General features: G+C 40.9%; 1 protein-coding gene and 1 long non-coding RNA gene across 12 annotated transcripts in view; one reads left to right on the top strand and one right to left on the bottom strand.

Annotated features, from left to right (window-relative positions):
* LOC139605612 (uncharacterized) overlaps positions 1-16,748 on the bottom strand; it is a 271,063-nt gene that overhangs the window by 79,856 nt on the left and 174,459 nt on the right. The gene's annotated exons all lie outside the window — the stretch shown is intronic.
* The window catches only part of diaph2 (diaphanous-related formin 2), a 353,639-nt gene that overhangs the window by 291,501 nt on the left and 45,390 nt on the right, over positions 1-16,748 (top strand). For all 11 annotated transcript variants that reach the window (XM_071457232.1, XM_071457234.1, XM_071457233.1 and 8 more), the window contains one exon: positions 2,876-3,011. In XM_071457232.1, the coding sequence (XP_071313333.1) occupies positions 2,876-3,011 (136 nt within the window). The remainder of the gene's footprint in view (positions 1-2,875; positions 3,012-16,748) is intronic.

Genomic DNA, 16,748 nt, shown 5'->3' with positions numbered 1-16,748 from the left:
GCATCTTTCCTTCAGTTCCTTGTACTATATTTTACTTTCTAAACTTATATGACTGTCTTTCTAGTTTTAAACTTTGTTGAAGAACATTTGATTATTTGGTTTGCAACCAAAATTGTGCATTACAATACTTTCTCTATCTTTTTCTTTCTTCATCTGAACATTTCTTCTATTGCAAAAATATCACTTTTATTAACTGAGAAACAGCAATAACAACAATCTGTTATCACTAAACTGAAGTTGAGTACTTAGGACACTTCAGTTTGCTGAAGAAGTCTTATGTATTTCTTCTCTGTATTTTTCTAAATGAAGTATTTGCCATTAAAACACTCATGCAGTTTATTTAATTTCTTTCTTAATATTTTAATTGGTCCAAGCTCTTGCTGGAGTGAAATGTCCCTGTCAGCGGGTCGAAATGTTTATCATACATTTCTACATTATTCACCTCAATTAGAAGATGAAAGTTCTTGTAGATTATTGTCATTGTATAAATAATTGAGCTCTCACTGGGTGGCACTATAACCATAGTGACGATCTTCACAGAGGGACTGGTGATTTAATGTGAAGGCCAAAAATAACTTGTTTCCATGGTCACAAATAATATTTGATATTTGATCTTGAGAAGATGAGAGTACTCAATCGACAAAATTAGATGAATGGATTGTTCGAAATATTTTTCCCCACATTGTTGGAATTCTTACAAAATATTGCTGCAGATTCATGAGAAAGATCTTTTGCCCGCTGTTATGATGAGGTTTTAATCTGGTTCTCTGCACTGAGGACTATATTTGAAAACACATGTCATGAGGATTGTTTATCTCTTGTATGTCCTCCTCCAATATGCAGAGTTACCAAGAAAATGAAGACTGATACAATCAGTTGTTGCCAGTGGCCAAGCAGAGGCCATCAGAAAGAATGGTAAAGGGAAAAATAAGGGAACAGTGAAAACATATTTGTTGCTACGGTAATTAGTGGTGCTGTTTGATTAGAGAAACATAATTACGTTGCATAATCATGTTTGCAGTCAAAATTAGTTGTTTGTTTAAAATAAGTTTTGCCGGCAGGATTTTATTTGTAATCTGCATAATTTATCTTCCAACTTATGCTCTACATGTTGAGCAATGCAGTGATATTACTTCCAAAATGAACTGAAGCCTGTCAGAGGATGAGGACTGAAATCAGTTCGATTCATTCTGCCAGTGCTGCCCATCACTTAAACAAAATGCACAAGTTAACTGTTTGATTGCTGAATGTACACCACAGCTGTCAACCACACTGATTCAAAACTGCAGCATGGTGCACACAGTCGATAGCCCCTCCAGAACGCAGCTGAATCTTTCACACAACCTTCATAAAGCAAGAAAATGTATGTTGACTTCTATAGACGACAAAGCAAAACATCTCTTCTTATGTTTTCATAAGGCACAAAAACTCACTCACACTTATTATTTTGCTTTCTCTCTCTCTCTATTCCTTCTATCACCCTCACTCGACTTCTCCATTACCCCCCTCTCTTCCTCTCCCTCTTTCTCTCTCATTGCCCTTGTCATCCAACAAGGAGACAGTGACAATGAGGGCTTGTGTCCTTGGACATGGAGCAAAGCTCTACTATTGACTGGCATGATGAGCTGCTCTTTCCTTGTTCCTTCCCCACAATCCCCATAATCCCTCAGTCTTAGCTGCCAACATGACACACACATCAGGACCACAGGGGCATTTGATGGGGGGGCCTACTGTCGCCACTTATTATATCAGTGCACAGACAGGGCCATGCCTTCACTTACTGACGCACACACACACACACACAAGGGGGGACACCATACATGAGCAGAGGCACAAAGATGGACTCCGGTATAGGGACACAGGCTGATATGCATATATACACATATAGAGTGTGACCTCTCACACACATACCCTAACACCTACGCTGGGTCCTGTCAAGGGCTGCACCACAGGTCTAGGATGAGAGAACATTTTGTTGTCCCCAAAGGTCACATGGTTGCATCTTCCTCTCTGCTGGCACAAGAACAAACTGACACATTTGTAAAGGCTGAATCCGTACCCTTGATTATCTCTCTTTCCTGACATTTCAGCTGGTCACGAAGGAAGAGAAGGATGATATCTCTCTCTCCCTCCTCAGAGACTGGCACACTGCTGTTGCATTTTTCTTTTCTCATGCAGTGGCTCCCTTATATTGTCAAAGGAAATATACTAGCATGGTACATATGTGTGATGATCATCTAGCCTACATATATATTCCTTGTGTGTGTGTTTCTCGGCCCGCCCCCGTAGTTTGAGGAATCAGGAAGCGACGCAGTAGTTACATTGTGGATGGCAGCAGAAACAAACCTTCTCGAGCAGCACCTTTGAGGTTATTCTGGAGAATATTCATGACTGGAATATTTTTTGGATTGTTGCAATAATAATAAATATACATTTGCATAAAGCAAGCATATTTGTCCACTCCCATGTTGATAAGTGTATTAAAAACTTGAAAAATATCCCATTAAGGTACATTTAGAACAGATTAAAAAAATGTGTAATTAATTTGCAATTAATTGCGATTACATATTTTATTGATTGACAGCCCTATATATATATATATATATATATGGCTGTCAAAGTAGTGCCGAACCCTTACAGACAAATAGGCTTGTATTACATGAACAGCCCATACACAGGGCATGATATGTTGTTTATTCCAGCAGCCTATCTCTAAATATCAAACTCGTCTCTGAATAAGAATTTGCTGATGGCATGCTGCTGCTTCTTAACACCATACAGTCGCGAAGACACTAAAAGAGTGGAGGTGGCAGAAGCCAGGTTCTGATTTTATCTGTCTGTGTGCCTGTGTGTGCGTGTGTGCGTGCCTCATCAGGAAGCAGTGAAGGAGAACCACAAGAAGAGGGAGATGGAGGAGAAGATCAAGAGAGCCAAGCTGGCGAAGGAGAAAGCCGAGCGCGAGAAGCAGGAGCGCCAGCAGAAGAAGAAGCAGCTGATTGACATGAACAAAGGTATGCCACTTCTCCCTGCGCCACCACAGAGACAGAGACGGGGAGGCAGGTGGGGAGTTAGGAGGAGGAGAACAGGAGGATAGAAACGGGGCTCATGGAATTGTGCTTCACACAGATTTGAACTCAGAAGGAGGAGAATAATGTGAAGGAGTGGGGGAGTCATCTTTTTCAGCTGTGAGGGAATCGTATACTTACTTCCATACAGATACAATGCTTCCAAACAAGGGACGGATAATGCTACTTTTAGCTTGTTTTCCATGGTATATTTGCTCACATAGACAGAAACATTCTCTTAAACACTATGTACATGTATTTCTAAACATTCAACACATTTTAAGCAACATATACAGTTATTGGAGTGTAGTGATGAATAGATGCAAATATTTTTCTTTGATCTCGTACAGCTGGCAGTGGCACACAAGATATTTAGGTCACACGAAAAGATAGGAAGGTCATGTGCAAGTACTACGCCAGAAAGAGATCATTCCTTCAGTGTGAGAAGTTTGCGGGCAGTGTGCTATATTTGTTGTAGTGAATCACTGGAATTGCTTTGTTGTCCTCCAGCGATACCAGTAAACCATGTATTGATCAGTGTAAGTTGCAGTTGTCCAGACATGAAAAATTAGAGCGACGGAGCTGGATGCCTGTGTCTAGTTATGCCAATGACATTGAGAAGGAATTTCAAGCCTGAAGGGACTTTGCAAGCAGTCATTGTGGTCTTTTGTCCATTTTTTTGACAAACTGACTGGGATTTTCACAATTCACCAGCTTCTAAATGTCAGCACTAGCCAAGGACCTCTCTGTAGCTCAGCCATATTGGGAAATGTGACAAGACAGTCTTCAGTATGCCACAAACTCTGCTAGATAATTGATGCATGCTACAGCTTTTTTTTTTTCTTTTTTCCCTGAGCAGTGACCTCTTTGAAAGCTTCACTTTTAATAATCCAACATGGCTGAGCTGAAGGAGGCTGTCTACCCCTCTCTCTCATTCTGGCTAACCAGATGGAGAAGGGTAGAGAAGTAGGTATGATATTAAATATTTCTGCCAGAGCAGATTTTGATCTCAGTTTCTGAATGCCATAATATGATTCGCATGAATAAAACATAAGGATGACATGGGCAACGTTGCCTGCAGCTTTGGAGATAGTGGGGATTGTCCTCCAACCAACTCCCAGCTTGTTGGACTGTCGCGATCACAATGACCTTGGCAGTTATGAAATACACACTTGATGTGCTAAACCCAGGCAGCTTTTTCACCTGTCAAGGTTCTTATCTGCATTGACTACGCATTTTCATTAAACCTTGAATAGTTTCTTTTTGTGTACTAACTTGTCTCTATGTGAAATGAAATCAGAGACGGACAATCAAACACAGAGCTCTTTAAATGCATCCTGTGAATGGAAAGCTGAACTTAAGCCAGAGGGAGGTTGGAGGTTACAGCAGCTTGGTGTTCTGCTCTTGCGTTCTCACTCACTTAAGTTTTTCTGTTGGAACACACATACCAGGACATTTAGTGTTTTCTTGTTACACATCTTTATTATGCCTCTGTGCTGACCACAGCTGTTAGTTCAGAAAACGTGTTTTTGGCCATGACCCAAGAATTCGTAGGCTAAATATGAAAAAAATACACTTGGTTTATTTCATTGAGGGTTGTCTGTCCATCCCATTCATGTGAGCACAATATCACAGGAACACTCAACAGAATGTCTTCAAATATAGCACAAACGTTCACCTGGACTCAAAAATGAACTGATTAGAATATAGTGGTCAACGGTCAAGGTCACTGTGACCTCCTAAAACACGTATTTGGCCATACCTTAAGAATTCATATGTTAATGACTAAATACACTTAATATATTTTATTAAATCCTTTCAAAGTCTTAACTACATATATTAAATGAGACTGGTCAGACTTGGATGTAAACTGCAACTTGACTGGTTGGCAGGGACACTCAAATGCAAGGTGGTAATTGAAGTTTTCTCTGTCTCTGCTCCTCTCCAGTTGACAGCCTTGGCTTGAGAGTCTTTGCTCTTCATTCTCATACTGTTGTAAAAATTCTATATGTGCTTCAGATATCTTGAGGAATTTGATATTTGAGGAGACTTTTCACATCAGAATTTCATGTTGAGCCTTTGCTGTGTTTTCTGTGAAGGTTGATGAAAATAAGGTAATGTACAGGACAAAGAGTTTAATTTCTCATACCATTGATTAATCATGTCCAAACATTTTGTGCATTAATTTTATGTTTTAAAGGTTGAAAGGCCAATTAAAACGCTGAAACAGATCTCCAGTGTGATATACCCACTCTTTATCGCATCATGTTGCTTCTAACCTTAGTCACAGACAGACGGACTGACAGATAGCATTAACATTGATAGAAATAATGAATGGTTGACCTGAATATAGTATTTTTTTCTGTATACAAATCCATTTGCGTGAACAGATGGAGTAAACATATGGCCATTGTATTATGAGAATTATGTACAGGTCAATATCTTATCTGTTTTATGGATTCACTGATTTACTCATTTTATTGTTTAAAAGACTGTTTGATGGATCATACTATTGTGTTTAATGTAATTTCAAGAGGCTATTTTTGCAAAGGGATAGATTTTTTGTCATTTCACAAATTGTGACCTAATCCTCTTCGCTTGCAAATGATTAACAATGAAATGCATATTTAATGAGAGTTTAATTCATTTAGCTTTTTGCAGGATGGCACCAGGATGGGGGAGGGGAAGCAGACAAATGCTTTTAGGAAACTGATTAAAAAATAAAAATCTTTTCTTCCCTATGTCCCTGTTGATAAAACTTGAGATTATGCTATTTGACATGCACACTTCTTCAACAAGCATGATTGATAGATGAGACAAGTGCAGAGCTAAACGTGTTTTCCTTGTGAAGTATTAGAAATCCTAATTGCTTATGAAATCATTACCGAGTCACCCCATTTGTTTTAATTTGCTCTAAGTGGATTTCCATACTCTCTTGAACTGACCAGATGTTCAACATTTACAAAATTGCTTTACTTGACTGGAAATAACAGTTGATCACTGTGGAATAAACCCAAACTAATGCCTCTGTCTAAAACAGGGGAAGATGGTTCATCACAGCAGGATATTTTTTATTGCAGCATATGAGACAATGTCACAAGCAACATGTCGAGTGTGTCAAGAGCCGTAGCATGGTAGAGCATCTGGACTTTTTTTTTTTTCTCCGAGGCATTTGTGTGGAGTAGTAGGCCCCTGTGGCCGCCTCCTCGGCTGGCATCACCAGGGTCAGTGCCCCCATCTGGGGCAAGTGTCTGCACCCACATGTCAACTATGTACCCTAGTCAAATCCACTAAGCTTTGAACAGAGCCGGAAAGCGCACATGCCGCTTTGAGCACAATGCAGCTTGGCATAAGGCGCATAGTAATAAACAAACCACCAGGAACAAAAAAGTTATTTGAACATTTTATTCAGTCCAGGCATTTCTCCCAGGTAGCACAGAGGAATAGTCAAGAGCTTTGTGTTTACATGTTTTCTGTCAACTTTTCTCAGACCTACTTTATGTAGTACGGTTTTTAGTGTGTGAATCATTGCAGTAGCTTGTGTAACGGTCCCCCTCCTCACATGAGCCTCTGAAAAACATTTTTATTGCCAGTCTGAGGAATATCAAGTGTAGAAGCATATTGGTTGTAGTCTGCAAGTTTTACAAGACCTTTTATGAGTGCACCAACGGCCTGCTATCTCAGTTGACTACACACATTGAATGTAATCCAACTGGACTAATATGTGAGAAAGACTTTCCCTCTTCTTAGGTCTCAAAATAGAATGATCTGATTGGAAAACTAACTTTTTGTAAAAATCAATTACTGAAATTCTTCTAGACAGTATTATTAAAACCCTCAAAACACAGGCAGAGGCTCCACAGATGCTGTCTTTGTGATTAAGTTTTACCTGCAAAGTGATCATTTTTACTCTATAAATTAGCGTCCACTCACCTTCATCCATCCATTCCAGCAACAGCTTGCAGACGCTAGCAGAATGCAGACCTATACATCGGGTTGCTCTGTGGAATACTAAAATGAAAAAAACATTTTTTTTTTCCACTGTGTCTTGCTACTACAACTATTGAACACACATATATCTTCTAATCGAATATAGTTATCTTTGTTCACACAACAGCTGGAGCTGAAGTTGTGTATACCACATACTCCATCTCTATGTTTTAGAATTACACAGCCCATTAGTAATAAACATATATCTGAGTAATTTAAAGGGACATAGCCACAGATATTAAATGAAATGTCAATAAACCTGCTTGCAGTGGATGGTTTATTGTTAATTGTAACATAATCCTCAACTGGTGTTTCCACAATATCTATTTTTTCCAATACATTTTACAATTATTGTGTGTCCTCCTTTCCTTCTTTTCCAAAGGCATTTTTCCGTTCAGCCTGCTAGAATGAGGTCTCCATGTCTCTATGATTCTCTGCAGAGAGCAGTTGGCATGTTGACAATGATGGGCCTGCAGCTTCTATTTATGCATCCTCCTTGTCAACCTTTCACACTTTGAGGATGAACTAGTATATGTTTACATAAAATAAATGTGAGCTCGTCTCTAAAAAAGCATTCCATTTACTAGGTACGAGCAAAATAAGGGCTTTGACTGCATTTCAGACTGTAGTGTTTCTATGGTCTAATTTGTTTTATACATTTCAGTATTCTCCATATGCCTCAGGTTCACTCTACATCCTAATACAGATTGACCTTTAACGTGGATTTAAGACAATACACAAGCATTTGTTAGGTAACACACATGTAAGATTCACAGAAATAAAGATTCATCTTTTCTTGGAGGCTGATGGGGAGTATTAACATTGCTAGTATTAACTCTATGAAGCCAACATGTCCTCATCACGTGCATTCTCTTCCCATTGCTTCTCCCTCATCATGTATTTTTCCATAAACACAAAGTTGAGAAAATGTTTTTTATTTCGTTTACCAAAGCACTTTTTCTTTTTTCCAAATTCAAGAATCTATTAGTGTGGCATGCTAAACTAAATTGACGTGTTTTTGTGCAGCAGGCTGACTGGTTGTGGCTGGCGGAGCCCTGTCAGGAATGACAGTAGCAGAGATGTGGATTGATGGCTTTGTGTGACACTGACAGCTGCCAGTAGGCCAGTGCATACCTGCGTCGCAGCAGTGCCAGCAAGGTGATCATAGACAAGCGCTGACAGGCAGCGGTGGGGTGGACAGGTTAGCTCTCTAAGTTTGCATAGTGTTTCCACAGCACAGCAGATGTGGCAAACAATATTACCAGGTGAGATTGCTTGTAGAGACGTGAAGGTCAGAAACCCAAGCAGATAAGAAACGTTTCTGAGAGAGATTCTCACTATTCCTCAGCTTATCTTGGGAAATGAAGCCAGTATTATAGCGCTAAAGCTGACCTTCATATTTGATATGGACTATAACGAACAAGGACAGACCTTTCCAGACTGTAATGATGATATATGGTACAATGCTCCTGAATTTGCTGCCTGTTTATTCCCTAAAGTGTCATTTCTTTGTCATGCAACTGATTGTCTACACGTCTGGTTAAATATTTGTAGTTTCTGATGAGTTATAAAAATGAAGCATCTTTCACCACATCTGCACATGGATTTTGATGGCAAACTCTGAGCAATTTGCTTTTCTTTGACTTTGCATTTTAGCCGTGTCGATCTAGAGCGCAGGAAGTGCAAAGCATGCTGAAACTCCTGAGTATGGATTGGTGAATTCCATCATTACCTTGAAAGACAGGAACAAGGGCACAGGGATTATCTCCTGTCATACACACATTCTAATAAATAACAGCATATTAGATTGTGCTATATCGCCAGTCGAAATCAGAATCTGCCTCAAGGCGATGATGGCACACAGAATATGGCTCACTGCATCTCAGCTAAGGCCTATAATAGCAAGCAGCATGAATAGTAACATGTCGAAAAGGAGCATTATGCATCAACAAATGACATGCAAGGATTAAATGTGTCTGATTGAATGCAAAATTACATTTTGTAAGTGAAGGTGAGTACTCATCCTCTCAGATTATATTTCACGTGCACCTCTATAAATAAATGTCATCATGAGGAAAACAAGCCTGGCTTCATCGGAAGCCCTTTAATATCCTATGATAAATACCATAGTTCATTAGCAATTGAAGGCAATGCCAGGGAACAGTCTCAGTCATTTTTGTCTGTCTGTCTTATGCATTAAATTGTCAAGTTTAATATGTACACGTTGACTTTAGTTTATTTTGTGGCACCCTCTTTTGTATCAGGAGAAAGGCAGGAAGCACTAATTAGATTGCACCTATAAGCTTTTAATCACTTTTATCTTTTATCTTTAACTTAATTTAGTTAAGGCCACAATCAAGGAAGGAAGACATGCATCAGATATCGCTGCCTTTCCTGTTTTTTCTCTCTTATTTCCTCCATGTCTCTGTGTGCCTCTCTTTCTGTGCGTCACACACACATACTCACTATGCTTATCCCTCCTTGTACTTTTCTCTCTCCCATTGCTTGCGTAAAGGTTCTTCTCCTTAGTGAAATCAACTCAGGCACAGTTGAATCTCATTAATTTGTGGGTGGTTCAAGTGTCTGATCATTTCCCCTCCCAGATCTGGACCTCACCAGTCACTTTACAGTCAATCAAACCTAATTACCCTCACTACAAAGACCATCAAATCCCATTGTCAAATCCATTTAGCTTCCCCAGACAGCACCGCCTTTCACTGATGCAAACAGCCCATGTGGGGTTTGGTTTAGATGTTATCTTGATCTGGATTCCAATACTCGACTATCCAAATGTGCCATTTATCTAAAACTGGGAATCTACACTGTGCTGGATGGATGAAACCCAAAATGTTTATAGCATCTGAATGTACTTACACATGCCAAAGCCTTGTTGACACCCCTTTGTTATTAATAGCCTGATTTGATAATGTGGCCCTGGTATGAACACTCATGTATGTTGCATAAGCAGCTACGATCACAACCTGTGATGTTGCCATTGGCACAATAGTGAAAGGCCATTCTTGTCCCTATGGCAGAACTGCACAGTAAAAGGTGTCGTTACCTTGTGTAATGTGTTGGAGGTTTGAGGTGCACCCAAACTGCAATAAAAACACCAGCTCTCTGTGGCTGCACCGAAAAATGTCCTTGATGTAGACTAACTTTGCGTCCTATTGGTTGTTGTTTGTCCTCATGATTGATGACTTCCTATTGCTGCTTCACAATAAAAGCCCTCTAGCAGTCAGCATGCAAAAACATTTTAATGTGAAGCAGCATAAAGTATGCAGATTGCACTAAAACAAAAAACTTTGTTGACTCCCAGTCGTAGTACTGAAGAAGACACTGCAGCAAATTGCAACGCAAAATCCAAAACGCCTTCTGACGGATCCAAACTTGGGACACTGAAATAATGGGCTGTGTACTGTAAATGTACTGTATGCCAACAGAATAATTTGAAAGAAAAATTATACATATTGTGGCTTTTTACAGTAGGTAAAAACCAGATTTTACCTATGCTGATGTCACAGCAAAGGAGAGCACATTAAATCACTGACACTAGAAATCTATTGGACGAGGCAAAGAAGAGTAACACAAGACTGACACTAAAACCACTGAAGGTTAACATAGACAGCCTTTTAAAAATAGTGCTTTCCATCTCATTTCTATCTAATATTTTGATCAGTTTATAGCGACAGCTGGGTTAACAGCAGACACCATCAACAGTAATCTCCTGTTGTGAGGTTACGGTGAAAATGCACATTGGTCATGGTCTAGCATATTGCTAAATTTAGCAGTACCAAGCCTATGGAAAAGGGGCAGTAGTGGTCTACTCTTCTGTGAGGACGGGCTTCCATGGCCCTCCTGGCACCCTGACATGTTGACCCCATGTGGCTCAGAGAAAGTGTGTCAACTTAACATCTGTCAGTGCTTGGTTGGAGCTCTCCCTTGTGTGTCGATGGTGTTACTGGGCAAACTAGCCAAAAGCAGTAGATAGATGGTGATAGCAATATGGTAACTGGGGGGGGGGCCCTGCAGGCATAGAAGTAAATGATAGTGGAGGAAGCAGAATGTGGTGACTGCTATGTTGCAGGCATCTCTCTTCCCCAACCTCCTCCCCTACTGTTTCTCACATGGGCCCTGGCAGCATCCATCCAGATGGAGGTTTATTTTTGTTTTTGTTTGTTTACTTATTCATGAATCCAGCTATTCGGGGCATCACAGGGGCTTTCGTTCCACCACAGAATGCAAATCGCCACGGCGACTAATCCACTTTCATCTCTCCCTTGTCGACATCCAACTTCTCTCCACGTTTCCCCCAGTCTCTTGCAGTCAGGACATCTTTCTCTCAGGGTCTGGGATCAGATCTGCAGTGACCAGGCCAGCCTAGCTCCAGCACTTGTTTCTACTACATGCATGTCAACTAGAATATACCTCTCACCTCCCACCCACCTTTCCCATCTTCAAAACATTCTGCCCTCTCTCCACAATTTCCCATCCTCCCTCCTGCTGACCCTGGCGCCACACAGGGGCTCACAACAAGAGTAAAGTAGTAGCTACACTGCCATTCTCCCTGGAATGGAGGGTTGTGGGAGCATCCCTAATTGAGTTAGGGAGGACATGAGAGGGTTTGCTCATCAAGTTGTTACAGTAAAACAATCCAGATTAATCAGCAGGCAAATCTGTCTTTTTTATTAGCCATTTTACCCTTCCATTCCACTCTTTCCTCCTCTCTTTTCACTCAAGTGGACTATTAAACATGCACACACACACACACACACACACACACACACCTGCAAATTAAAGACTGGGGCCTGCCTGAAAAGTTTCTCGGGTCATTGTGTCAAAGCTTTTGTCAGGGTTGGGTGGTTGGACTGCAGGGAGATGCAGGAAGAAGAAATAGAGGGGAAAACAAAGGAAAGACATCTAACAGGTGCATGACTGCTGTCCTTCAGGCACTTGTGTTCTCTGTGGCAGTAATGGTCTCTGTCTGCCTGGGTCTTAGGAGCTACTGCGACTGCAGGGAAGGAGGGCGAGGGGAAGGGGTGACTTTGCTCAAAGCCAGACAGTAGGAGAGTAGACAGCAGAGCAGTAAGAGGAGGGGGGTGCTGAGTAATGCAGGTGGTTGTGTATGTGTAGGTAGCAAAGCCAGAATTCAGGTGTGAAAGTAACACAAAACCAGGTGCATGCAAGTGAGAGTAGAGCAAGAGAGATGAGATTAAAAGAAAGTGTGGCTGCTGCCTCTCCACCTGGCCATAAAGCAGCACCTCCCTCCCTCCGCTGAGGCCTTTGTTTCACGGCTAATGGTCCAGGTTAATTGCACAGGTGACTTTCTGTGGGGGAACAGATGGGCTCAAATGTGTTCAAAAACAATCCACAGCAAGCAAAAAAAAAAAAAAAAAAATCTGGGAATGAGTTGTTCCTCTCCTCTACAGCCTTCATTTTCTTTCTCATCTTATCCACCGGAGTCATGGAGGGCGACTGGGGTGAGGTTAAACTCTCACTGTGTTCCTCTCTCACAGTGGTTTCAATTCATCAAGCACAAGGCCTGTAAGCTCTCATTAGATCTCATTACAGTGCAAATTAGACTCAGGGATTGGCTACTAGAGGGATAGTGGATAGTAGTGGATAATAGACATCTCTCCTATGCCTGATGTTCCTCATGTCCAACACTTTAATTTGGTTAGGGAGGAGAGTGCTATGCTTTTATAAATTCAAAGGATATGTAGATGTGATTGATTAAAACATATGACTATGATAAATGTCATTATTTTGTATTCTTTCACTATTATTTATCTTTTCAGTTAACAAACCACTGTTGCTACCAGTTTTACTTGTGGCAAACAGGATGTCATAATTTGTCATCATATTAGAAACCCACACATACCAGACAGAAGCTTTTTAAAATTCTAAGAATTATTTGTCTCCCTTTTCCCCCATGAATCAAGAGGGCTGCATGTGAGCCATCGGAAATTGAGTCCTCGATCGATCCACTGTGTTTTTTCTCGCCAGCACAACATGCAGGAGATGACAGATAGCAAATTGAATTTATGAACACAGTTTGTTGACACTGCTGCATAATTATAGAAATGCCATGCCTTTGGTGTTTAAAAGAGAACCCAGCGTTTCATTCAAATACACACAGTGTTTTCTGCTTGGCTGATTGAGTGAAAAGCTTTGTCACGTTTTACAGGCGACAGCTGTTCTTTTATTTTGCAGTTTTGTACATATTTTGAAATTTTGCAGATGAATGATTTTAATTGGTAGAAACATACAATTTATATGTCTTGTTCTGCATAATGTAAGCCTATTTATTTGATTCCTAATTGATCCTTGACTGAGGATTAAGAGTTTGTATGGAAACATCAATGATGCATTGGCTTTCTGAAAGACTTGGCAAGATCCCTTTGTCTCTCCTCTAACTGATCTTGCCACGAGCAGCCATGAGCATAGGTCATCCTGCTGACATAAGCGGAACTACACTCTTAATCTCCCGTCTTCTATCTATCCAGTCCATTTGCTGTCTTTGTTTGTCAAACTTCTACTCACTGGTCATCTGAGAAATCTGCTCCATAAACTTAGATCAGTTAAGTGGAGCCAGTATTCTTAAATATAACGTGTTTGTATCACTAAAAATTGTCTAGGCAGCTTTAGGTGAGGGTGTATGTGCCTGTACTTGCATACTGCAGTGTATGTTTTAGAAATAATTAAATGTCACAGGGCTCAGGCCGTCAAGTATCCGGGAAGGTATTTTACGACCTTGTGTCTTGCTTCGCTCCACTAGTCCCTCTCAGTATCCCACTCCTCCACATGCACTACTGCACCAAAGGAAACCCTCTTCACTTTTCTCCCTCTCTGCCTCCTTTGCTCTCTTCCTCCCTTCTTTTTTCTCAGCATTCTGCCTCTCCCTTCTTTATTTCCTTTATATCTTCCTTCTCCAGTACTGACACTTACAGTATCTGTGCTTATTCTTTTCCTATCCCTCCCTTCCCTGTTGACACTCAATTTTGCCTTCTGTTCCTGGGATGGCTGAGTGGTACATTGCAGTTGCTTTCTTCCAATTTTACTGTAGGTACTTTTTTTTTCTTAGGGAAAAACTAATCTGATGTGTGAAGTTTTTATGCCAATCCTGCTGAGGGCACATTGCTCTTGTTATCCCTCCTAATTAGAAAATGTGATAGTGCTGCTTGTAAATATATTGTAGAGTGAGCCAATCCCCGGGGCTCAGTATTACATTTGGCACAGCCTCTGGGTCCAGGTACCACCTGATGTTCAGGAAAAGAAGGGGGAGAATTTGGGATTGGAGGTAGGCAGGGATTAAAGGGAAAGATATGAAACAGGTACACCATCTCTCTCTGGGAGGTAGAGGTTGATAGAGATTTATTTCTGCTCTTAAAGGTTTAACTGTTTAAGAAAGTACCTAAAAGTGCAAAAGCCGCAACCGTGTTCCACAGTTCCACGAGCTTTAATAAGATCATTAAAGGACCCCGGAGCTGTCTGTTGAGGTGCCCACCAAGGTGTTTCATCACTGGAAGGGTTTGTCAATGTCTTGGGTCTTAGCCCATCTTAACCCATTTAGAAAGCAATTTCCTGTGAGCAGAGGGGATCTTTCCTCTTGAGAAAGATCTTTGGGCATGAAAGGTTAGCTTTTCTGTAATTCCCCAGCATGCAATCTACCACTGCTGTTAATGAGAAGCGGATGAATATTTGCCCTAGGTTTAACAGCTCAAAAATAAGACAAGAGTGAATTGCAGGAAGGAGGCAGAAATGTCTGCTTAAGTCTGCAATGTTGCAGTAAGCAGTGAAAAAAGTTTGCTCTGAGGATTACTGGAATAAGTGTAGTCAAATAATTATTTTTAAATGTTTTTCCTACTGAACACTTACCTTGTGTTTGCAGATCTGTTGAATATATACATATATGTATGTTTATGTTTGTGTGTCTGTTGTGTTAATAAGTTCATAGTCAGAAGGTTCATCTGTTTGAATGTCTTGCTCTGGGTAAGACCTGCTCGACTTTAAGCTGTGGCCCAATAGGACGTAGTTAATTGAGCACTGTGAGGTGACTGGGGAGTACGTTTCCCATTTTAGTCATTTTGGTTCTTTGTGTCTGCAGTCATCCCACTGAACCCCAGTCTACTAGGGCTCCCAAGTCCTGGCCATTACAAATGATGAATTGTGCTACAGTTAAGCTAGAAGTAGGACAAATTGATCAAAGTGTCAGGTGCCCCCTGTGATGTCTAGGTCTCCATGAAGAAGGCAGTGAAGAAGGAGCTGTCAAAAAGTTTCTTATGCCAAGGTGGTTGTAGATAAATGTTTACCTGCCACTTAACACTTTCTGCCTTTTGTCAGAGCCACAATGTGTCCTCGCTAACCTACATAAGAAGAAGGAGTAGCTAAAGATCTTGGGTGCAGATACAGTTATAGTAGCTGCAAGTTGTTCACCATATTGTTCTTTAGGTCCGCAGCAGATGAAACCCATGCCTCCCCTTTTAAACCAATGAGCTTGCTATCTGAGGTGTAGTACTGCAATTTCAGATAAGCACTACTTGGCTCAGCTTTGGTTTTGTTCTGATAAAGCTGGTCTAATTAAGCTTGATTTAATCGGGATTGCTTTTAAGCACAGCACACAGCCGGAACAGATACTTTGATTTCAAAGTAGCCCTTGGGAAGGACTTGAGGAAGAAAGAGAGGGAATGAGAGAGAGAGCAAAATTAGTGTGAGTACAAGTGAAGAGTTGCTTTTTTTAAATTTACATAAGACATGTTTCTATTCTTAGTTGTACTGTCTTCTTGCGTGAATGATTGCAGGTTGGGTGGTTTGGAGTAGAAGGGAAAAACATGTGCAGTCCTGACTTTCTCTGACAATGGCAAAATGCGCACCATTCCCCTAAATTAATCGTGTAGCATTCAGCATCACCATGTTTTGTTCATAAATTCAATTTGCCCATCTGTCGTATCTCATTGAGTACATGCAAGTTACAAAAGATTGATCACCTCAGTGTCTGGGAAAGGGCTGTGTGCTGAAAGTAGCATTTGTCCCCACTTATTTTCAAATGTTTCCCTTCAGCTATAGCTGTAAGGACAGTGAAGAAGCAAGATGCCTGGACCCTGAGAGTAAACATTGGGGAAGAGCTGGTTCACTCATGTATGCAAAAGAATTGATGGCCAAGTCTTCAGCTCCACAATAAGTCACCCTAATGATCTTACTTTTAAATAATGTCTGTTCTGGACCAGAATGATAAAAAGGGTGCCCCTCTGACTCATTAGTATTGGGGCGTAAAGATAGATGACCCAGATATAGAACCTAAGCTTATTTTTGAAACCCTTTTCCATTGAGCAGGGTGCTGCATGTGCACAGTTTGAGCACAGCATGTCTCCTGCCTGTCTCTTCAACCCTTCCGAGTGCCTCCAGTTCTCTAGTTTCATGGATCCACACGACAGCTAGAACGGTGGGCAGGGGGAATGTTTTCCGAAGGTCGGTCCCGGTGTCATTGACTGAACAATGATAGAGCGCCCCGGTATTGAGCGGCTCCACACTAAATCTTTGTAAAGAGCACTTAGCTCCCCTGTGTTAGCCACAGAAAGAATATCTGCCAATGACCATCAGTGGATGCTTTCATCCTGAGGCTCCTCTGCCTGTATTAGTTGCTAAGCTCTAAGTGTATTTTCCTCCTCCCCAGCTGTTTACTGAAAAAAGGAC

The sequence above is a fragment of the Trachinotus anak genome, unplaced genomic scaffold (assembly GCF_046630095.1).
Source record: "Trachinotus anak isolate AG129_WGS33_773 ecotype Australia unplaced genomic scaffold, CSIRO_AGI_Tana_v1 ptg000021l, whole genome shotgun sequence".
Lineage (NCBI taxonomy): Eukaryota > Metazoa > Chordata > Actinopteri > Carangiformes > Carangidae > Trachinotus > Trachinotus anak.
Note: the sequence above shows the minus strand (reverse complement) of the source record. Positions and strands in the feature narration are given on the sequence as shown.